This window comes from Erithacus rubecula, assembly GCF_903797595.1.
Source record: "Erithacus rubecula genome assembly, chromosome: 5".
In the NCBI taxonomy this organism is placed as follows: Eukaryota; Metazoa; Chordata; class Aves; order Passeriformes; family Muscicapidae; genus Erithacus; species Erithacus rubecula.
The window spans coordinates 12,751,596-12,760,963 of record NC_136687.1 but is presented as its reverse complement, the minus strand read 5'-3'; the positions used below and the strand labels follow the sequence as shown (position 1 = coordinate 12,760,963).

General features: G+C 42.9%; 1 protein-coding gene across 1 annotated transcript in view; it reads left to right on the top strand.

Annotated features, from left to right (window-relative positions):
• Positions 1–2,452: 2,452 nt before the first annotated feature.
• Positions 2,453–9,368, top strand: part of BOD1L1 (biorientation of chromosomes in cell division 1 like 1) — a 36,711-nt gene continuing 29,795 nt past the window's right edge. The window contains 7 exon segments of the mRNA XM_079305822.1: positions 2,453–3,009; positions 3,012–3,196; positions 3,562–3,686; positions 4,917–5,107; positions 6,326–6,937; positions 7,416–7,562; positions 8,869–9,038. Coding sequence (XP_079161948.1) covers positions 2,835–3,009; positions 3,012–3,196; positions 3,562–3,686; positions 4,917–5,107; positions 6,326–6,937; positions 7,416–7,562; positions 8,869–9,038 — 1,605 coding nt within the window. The 5' untranslated portion in view covers positions 2,453–2,834.

Sequence of the window (9,368 nt, the reverse complement as noted above, 5' to 3'; positions counted from 1 at the left end):
TGCGTCCTCCAAAAATTCGAGAGATCCCAGGGGAATGCCCCATGGCCTCTCCCTTTATTTGAATAAAGCAAAAAGGACTCCTCTGTCTCCTTTTTGGACATAAACCTCTGGTGTTTACGAATTAATTTCCCTTACAATACTGACAGCAATACTTTTTCTTTGAGAGCACAGAATTTTGCAACAGAGCTCATCACGGAGGAAAGGGATCTCCTATTACTACCAAACTTGCTCAGATTAATCCTTGACTTCCATGCAAAGAGGACTTCTATTTTCCTTTTTTACTTTCTTAACCCAGCTGTCACCTGGATTTCAGATACTTCATAAATACAGATTCAATATCAGCATACATAGCATGAACAGTTTTTGATGAAAAAACCTACACAAAGAAAGTGTTTTTCTGAAAAATAAAAACCAAAAAACATCAACTAACCTGTCAAGGTCAGTTAGTGCTTTTTATCAATTATGATATGAACTCAAGAGATTTTAAGTCTATGAACATTCATGGAATGAGTTGGGCTTGTTGGCCACTCTGGTTGAAGTGCTTGAGAAGAAAGATCCTTTGCCCCGAGAGAATGAGAGTCTCTGTTCTGGAGTCTGGAGAGATGAACAGAGACATTTGATGGAAAAAGAAATGAAGAGGACTTTTTTTGCCTTTGAACAGCTTGGCCTTAAAAGTAATACCCCAGGGTTTTTTTTTTAGAAGACCCATACCACAGCTCTGGAAGGACTGTGAAGATGGGAGGAGTTCCACGATTTGCAGATTTTCCCAGGTGGATGCAAATTGTGAAAGTGAAGGCAAACCCTATGGCTACACCAAGAAGGAGCTTTTCTCTCCAGAGTGAATTGAAATGATTATTTAAGTGAATGACTGACTGAAGTGTCTCTGCATGTTATTGTTAAGAAATATGGAAGGTGGGGAGAGGAGGCAGTGATCTGGAATTCTTATTCTAAATTTCTTATTTTCTCTGTGTTATTAATAAATTTCTTCTTCATACTCTTTTAAGTTTTAGGCCTGCCTTGTTTTTGCTCCTAAATCCTATCTCCAAGAAAAAATTAGTGTATTAAAATTGCCAAACCCAATTCAAACCAAGACAGTAGGCATCCATATAATAAGATTTCTGCAACATTGTCTAAAAAAGAAAGAGTAAGCTATTGTCAGTGCTTTATTTTTACTTATGCTACTACTTGTAACAGCATTTCCAAATACATCAGAGTATTTTATTCCTATTAAGGAACACAATTTCTGCTTCAGGTGTGGCATAATCATGCCATTTATGGCCCCAGTTAGTAAAAAATGAGACAAAATCTATGACAAAAGAAGATTTATCTGAAATCACAAGTTGCGTGGCTTGCTGACATGACAGCAATGGCTGAAATGGGTCTGCCCAGCCTTAAGAGTCCATCTCATATTCAGGGACAAAAAGCAAACCTAGAATTAGAAAGAGAAAAAAAACCACCTTCCCAGTCCCCAGCAGCCCACACAGCACCCACATCTTGGGCCAAGGGCACCTTTCCTGAATTTTGTGACTTGTACTTTCATGTGTTTGTCCAGCCTGCAGCCATGTAACAATTTGTTCCCACAATATCATATATATCTCGTTGCTGTTTGTCTCATCTCTTGGAATTTCCTCTGCAATTTTTAATATTGCTTGAAGTTTAGGAACTGTTGCTGGAAATGCATCTGTTATGTACTTTACTTAGAAGATATTAGGAAACTTGCTGAGACTTCTTGTATTAAATATACGTTTAAAAAATTTTAATATATGTTTATTAAAATATATAAAAATATATAAATATATAAATATACGTTTATTAAAATATTAAATATACGTTAAAAAATTTAAAAGTCAGACTGTTTTAAAAGAGAATGCAAAAGCAGCTGTAGTCAAAACCGGTTTGTAAACATATACAGCAGGGGCTACAGATTAAATTGTATCACACAGCATCAGGTCCAGACACCTCAAATAACTCCAGTGATGGTCACTCCACCACTTCCCTGGGCAACCCACTGCAATGCCTGACCACCCAAAGAGTGGAAAGTATGTTTTCTAATAGCTAATGTGAACCTTGCCTCAGCACATTGGATAGTTGTGACCGTGACGCTGACACATGAAAACAAACGGCTAACAAGGTAACCAGGAAACAAGATATGGGTTGAAAACATTTCTTTTCCAAGAGCACATGACAATGCACTGATATGTAAAGCTGGCAAGGTTAAAATCAAATAATTTAATTATCATGTTTCAGACGCCTCCTCCAGGGGTGCGGCGGCGGCGGCCCCTGAGGCCGGAGGAGGCGGGAGGGGAGGCAGTGCCCGCTATCAGCCAGGAACAGCCCACGGCCCCGATTGAGATTGAGATTGAGATTGAGATTGAGATTGAGATTGAGATTGAGATTGAGATTGAGATTCCGTTCCCGTTCCCGATCCGTCGCCGGTGACCCGCGCGGCCCCGCCCCGCGCCGGCCCCGCTCCGCCCCGCGCCCGAGGGAGGAAGCGCGCGACGCCGCCCGCACCGTGATGGCGGCGGGCGCAGGAAGGGGCGGGCCGCAGGGCGGGGCGGCGGGTCGCCGCCGGGAGCGCAGCGGCGGCGCGGGGCGGCCGGGCACAGGGGCGCGCCCGCGGTGCCCGCAGCGCCCGACGGCGGCCGCGCCGCGCGGGGGAACGTGGGCGCGGCGGGCGGGGACCCAGCGCCGCCGTGTCCGCTCCTTTCCCCCCTCGGCCCGGCGGATCGGGGCCGCACCGGCCCGCGGGCCGCGAGCGGCTCCGCCCCCTCCGCCCGTGTGCAGGGCCCGCGGCGGCTGCGCGCGGCTCCGCCAGTGCCCGTCCCGCGCCGATGGCGCCGCTCTCGGCGGCGGCGCCTCCGCCTCCCCCCGCGCCGCGCGCCGCTTCCTCCCGCCGTCCCCTTCCGCTTCCGGGGTCAGCGCCGCCGCTGCTCGCTGAGCAGCCCCGTCCCGGGGCCCGGCCGGCACCGCCGGCAACAGCCGCCGCCCCGCCGCCCCCATGGCCACCAACCCCCAGCCCCCGCCGCCCCCGCCGCCGCCCCCTCAGCAGCCGCCGCCGCTGCCGGGGACCGGGGCCGGTGCGGGAGGCGGCACGGCCGAGCCCGAGCTGGTCTCCATGATCGTTAACCACCTCAAGAGCCAGGGGCTCTTCGACCAGTTCCGCCGCGACTGCTTGGCCGACGTGGACACCAAGGTGCGGGCGGGCGGGACCGGCGGCTCGGGGGGGTCCCAGCGCCCCGGGCTGTGGCGGGTCAGGGACGGGACGGGCCCGGCCGGGCAGCGCGCTCGGCGGAGCGGAGCGGCCGCCGGGGCGAAGCCGGAGCGCCGTGTTGGGCGGGCAGCGCGGGCTGGCGGCCGTGCTCACGGTCACAGCACCCGGTTCGCGCAGGGTCTGGCCGGGCAGCGTTTAAGGCGCTGCCGTGGCCGCAGGATAGCGGCTGCGCCCGCAGGGCACCGTGGGTCCGACAGGGCTCCCAGCTGTACCAGCCTGCTCTCCAGGACGAGAACCATCCACTTACACCGTTTTTCAAGTCCGCCCTCTCTGCTGTTGCTTTCTAGCCTGCCTACCAGAATTTGAGACAGCGCGTTGACAACTTTGTTTCCAATCATTTGGCCACTCATACCTGGAGTCCTCATCTCAACAAGAACCAGCTGAGAAATAACATTAGACAGCAGGTTCTCAAGTAAGTGATAGCTCTGGAGTTTCTCTGAACATGCTTGTGTATGGTGATAGGTGCTAAAAGCTCCGGGTCAGTGTAAAATGGGCTTCTTTCTTCAAAGAAACTTTTGAAGAAGCTGTGTTGTTTTCCCCTCTCAGTATTTAAAATGTACTATTACTTGAGGCAGTAACTCACCATCAGTATTAGTCAGAATTGGACTGCAGATCTTTTTATCTGATCCAGGTTTATGCAGGGGTGGAAACCTTGATTTTGACTAGAGATGTAACTCCATAGCTAAAGGCTACCTTTACTTTTTCTTTTAAGGGAGGTATTAATAAGTTACAATTTTCCGAGCTAAGAAGGAGCATTTCACAAACTAAACTCTGCAGAGTATAAAGCCAAAGTCAGAGTAGAAAAATGGATTTAAATCTAGTTGGATAGAGAAGAGGTTTTAAGTGCTGCTGTTATGTTAAAGTTATGTCAGACAATGTAACCTAATATTACATTGTTTCATTAAAGTTTCTCCAGTCTTCTCAAATCTTAGAGTCATAAGAAACATTAGGAAATTTCTTCAAAGTACCATACACTTGGCCATTAAATTGGGTCAAACCTATTAGTTTGTTTGGGAACAAACTTAATCAGTTGTGCTGTGGTGGTAACATTGGTAACTTGTACTGAGGAATGTTTGGTTTGTAGGGAGGGGAGCAGTTATTCTTTCTTGTTAAAGAAACAATGAGGACAAGAGGTGTCATATGGCCAACAAAAAACTGCAGGGGTCTAAAGAGATAAGCTCTGGGTTTGCTGTTTTATTTTACTGAAGATGAAGTGTGTTCTATAAGGCTGCAGAACTTGCCACCTGCTTCTGGGCAGAAAGTAACTTAGGGTAGTGATGAGTGGTTTAGTAGTTATTTATGCCACATGGCTTCTATAATTCATCTCTTTTCTGATAAAGTAATTGATAATACAAGGTTTCTTCGTAATTTTTTCCAACATACGTTTTTTGCAGTTAGTTAGCACTTGTAAGTGTAACCGCTAATGATGTAACAACAGGTTGCTTGTATTAATTCCATGTGCTTGGATTGTTCTGTTTCTCTAGCACGTTTTTTGTTACAAGTAAGGCACAGGCTAAATGCATAGCTGTGGGAATGTTCAGAAAACACCGATGCTTCATTGGAGCACATCTAAATGATCATATTTCATTAATACATTCTTGAAATCCAATTTTTCATACTAATTCATGTAACTTTGTTCCAGGTCTGGAATGTTGGAATCAGGAATTGACAGAATTATTTCTCAGGTTGTGGACCCAAAGATCAACCACACATTCAGACCTCAGGTGGAAAAAGCTGTCCATGAATTTTTAGCCACATTGAATCACAAAGAGGAGGCAGGCCCCAGTACGTCTCCAAGTGAGGAGAAAGCAGATGCTTCTGTTACAGTACAAGGTATTCTACCATTTCTCTGAGCAGTCTGTTAGCAAAAGAATGGGATTTGAGAGAGCAGAATCATTGACTAGATTTTCTGCTACCAAAACGGTGTTAGTATTAGTATCAGCAAGCTTCAGGCAGCATGCCAGAACAACTTGTCACTTACTCTAGGTATAAAGGTAGAAAGCAAAATGGATGTCATGCTGTTAGGATCATGTCACTCTCTCACTTCTGCTTGTGATTGAGGGATCAGTTTACTGTGGGGAGAGAAGTTGGTCTCAGTTGTTGGAGTTAGTGAGTTAGGGGTCTCTGAAAAAGAGGAAAAAAAAAATTCAAAGAAACCCCTAACTCAGTAACTCCAACACTCAGTACTGTAGAATCAGATAAGATATAGCTGTAAGGGAAGAATGATGCAACTTTTTTGTCTGCCAGTCGAGACGAAAAAAATTACTTAAGAGACAGTTCTCTTTGCAGTTGCTGTGTGCCATAAAATTTGGATGGCTAAGGTTCTAATATTATCTGTATAAACTTCTAAACACTTCTTCAGGTAATTGTCTGTTCTTTTCTGTTCTAAGAGCTCCACAGCCACCCATCTGTTTGTAACCTTTATTTAAATCCAAGCCTTTTACCTCTGAGGCCCATTTCATTTCAAATGGGTTAACAAGCCAGCTGCAGTTTTTAGTGCTAGTCCAGTTAACTCCAGAGCTGGTCCTAAAGGATGGAAAAGTGATAATGTATTTCTTGTAGTCCTGTTGTTATATAGTCAATATGCTGAGTCAATTTTCCATGCCATTTGTAGATACTAGATACTAGAAGTGTGAGCTACCAAGCTTCTCCTGCAGTGTATATATATTGTATGTTATACATGTACGTATTTTATTCAGAGTCGTCACCCTACTTAGGATGTTGGTAAAGTTGAACAAGGGCTGTGTTCACATGTCCTTTCCATTGACAATCCTCAGTTTCTCTAGGCAGACCTCAGGAACAGTGGTGCAAAGCAAAATTAATCTCTTAATTTGCTTGCTGCAGGAAGGCAACATCTTTGAGATTTTTTTTTGTTCAATTCTTTGTTTTAACCAAAATCTCTTAAGGCAAAATTAGTCAAATATTTTAGTCAACTGTGCATATTTTGTAGAGAGTGCTTGTTCTATTTCTTTTCACTTGTTTAAGCTTCTATCTGAACAGAATTGTGGAAACTAGGGTTAAGTAAAACTCTGTTCTTTCTTACTGTTCAAGGTATCTCTGCTACAACTCCAAGTGCTAGTGTAGCTAGTGATGCAATGTCAATTTTGGAAACAATAACTTCTCTTAACCAAGAAGCAAGTGCTGCCAGGGCTTCGACAGAGACTTCAAATCCTAAGAACAATGATAAAGTTGCAAAAAAACTCTCATCTCAGCAGAGTGTGGATGGTAGCACCGAGAAAGAGAGAAATGCAGAGGACTTGCCAGACAGAGAGAAAGCAATTTGTGACTTTTCTGGAGAAGGGGGTGACACTCACGCAAAGTGTGAAGATTTAAATGAGCTTCCCTGCCAAAGTGAAGAAATGAAAAATTCAGCAAGGGATACTAATAGTTTGACTTTCACAAGTAAAGATATTCAACAGGAAAGTGAAGATATAAAGAGTAAATTATTGGATAAATCTGACAAGAAACCAGAAAGCAATGAAAAAAGTGAAAGAAGAAAAGAAAAGAAGGAAAAGCTGGACAAAAAGTCTGATCATTCAAAGAAAAGCGATGATACTACAAAGTTGAAAGAAGAAAAGCAAGCAAAAGAGTCAGAACCAATGAAACAGTTAATTTCAGAAAAAAATAGCAATAAACATAAAACAGCTGAAAGCATTAAAGAAGGTATGGTGTGGGCAATGCTCTTTTTCAAAATATGCATAAGGAGTGAGGTCTTTAAGTTTATTCAGGACTTGAATCAGTATATTTGGAATGTAAGTTTTCTGCTAGTTCTGGCAAACTTGTCTGCTAGTGAAAATTGGACTTGATCCATACCTCTTAACTGAGGTACCTGAATTAGGAGTCAGAAGACCTTTGTTTCCTCAGGTGTGTGATGGGTCATCTTAGTTTGGCAAGTTCTCTCAACAGTTTCAGTACTCATTTAAAGTTTATAGTTCTACCTCAGAGTGATTTTTCTTTTTTTTTTATATATAAACCAGAGTTAGCCTGGTTATTTCATTATGGTGTTATAATTTTGTTTTCTTACTTCTAATTCTTAATGTAGTTTTGTTCTCGCTGACAATATCAATGTTTTGGTAGGAAAAGTTTCACAGACTCAGTATACTGCCTTACAGCTCTTTGTTTTTACTTTTTTCTTTGCAAGAAAATATGTTAATAGATTCAGATATGGATGTACTCAGTGACATCACAGTCAGCTCTGTCCATACCAGTGACCTTTCTTCCTTTGAAGAGGAAAGCGAAGAGGAGCCTGTAATTTCTGACAGTACTGAAGAGGGGGAGATCACATCAGGTGGTGAAATAATTACATTGTTAACTGGCAATAATGAGTATGTAATGCGTTCATTGAGTGTACCCTGACATAAATTTGAGAGTTTGCAATATTGTACCTACCTATGACTTTGAATGTGAACTGGATAGTATTTGTGCAGTTGCAAAAGATGAGTAGTGTATATTTGTATTCTTATAATATAGTTTGGTATGTTCTAAATATAAATTTTTTTTTTTTTTATTCTACAGTATTACATAGATGACAAAAGTACTTAATGATGAATGTCACTGTTCTGTGAGGTTTCTTCCCCTCCTGTCTGCAATGAACTTGGTGTAACACTGGAGTGCTTTGTGATCCCAGGGTAGTGGTTTTAGCTGACTTTGTAGATCAGATTGTGTTTAGAGCTTTAAGATTCAGGAACTTGGTCACAGTAGAAATAACAGGAATGGATTTAGCTTTAAAAGTTCAGAAACACCCAAGTAGTTTCATTCTGACTACATTGCCTTTGTGTTCTCCCTGTCTAATACAGACTTCAGATTCTGATTTCTGCAGTTAAAACTTTCCAATTTATAATGCAGGATGCCTCAGTACCTGAATGTGATCTCTCTAGTATGCTCACATCTTACCTTTTCTGTTCTAAAAATATCATTTAGAAGCACTGAATCACTTAGGTATTCTCTGACTTTCATCTTACCTTTGAAACATGACAGATTGTGTTCAGCTATGACTAAGTATTTATGAAATGAAAAGCAAGCCTTAAGTATGTTTCAGGAATACAAATAATTTGTACAGTACTGCACTATTTTTAGTAAATCCTGATAAAATTGATATAGATTTATTTCTTTTTATTTGATTAATACTTAGATATGTGTAACAGTGTGTTTTGTGTATGCATTTCAGTAGGCCAGCTAGTTTTTATGTACTCAAATACTGTACCGATATTTTTGATGTGGGGAGAATTATAATTTAATACATAGCAGAAATTATATTGACTTGTCATGCATAGCTAGCTACTAAATACTATATGTAAAGGGGCAGTGGGATTACAGGCAAAAAGGGTAAGCCTACTTGATGTGTCCTGGTTTATTACTGAGTTTTGTGTCATGTAGTTTTTGGCTGAATGGCATACACAAACACATCAGTGCACTTTTTTTTTCAGAATCTAGTGATATTTTGATGCTAAAAGGGTTTAATTTTTTTAACTGTTTATGCTTTTAGAGTAAATAATTGTTGATATATTTTGAGTAGCTCTGTCTTCTCAAAAATTCTGATGAAAGCACTGCCATAATGTATCAATATATCTCTACACTCACCAACCTTTCTGTAGATGAGGAGGAGAAAAGCAGTCAAAGCAAGACGAAGCCCCATGCGAACGAGCTGAGCGATGGCAAAGCCAAGCCTGTCCGTCACGCTTACGTGCGCAAGCCTTTCCTGTACTCCAAGTACTTCAGTGATTCTGACGACGAGCGAACGGTGGAGCAGCGCCGTCAGTCCATTGTAAGTGAGGGGCTGGTGCTGCTCACCTTCTGGCCCCACCACTTTTCAGAGCAGAAATTCCACTTCTGGTTTGGTGGTGGTTTGTGCAAGGGAGAGTCTTCAGTTTCTTCTCCCTTCAGGGCTTTTTTCCCCTTGTACTACAGCTGCACTTTCTTCAGGTTTCCATTGGTATGACTTGATCTGCTCTCACAGCAATCTGTTGTGCTGGTTATTGTTTGAAGGCTTCTATCAGTGAAAACAATGACAGTTTTTTATCTTCTTCCCCTTCTGCCAAAATGCAGCAACAATTTGGATGAAAATGTAGCCTATATCTACCTGCAGCTTTCCTTC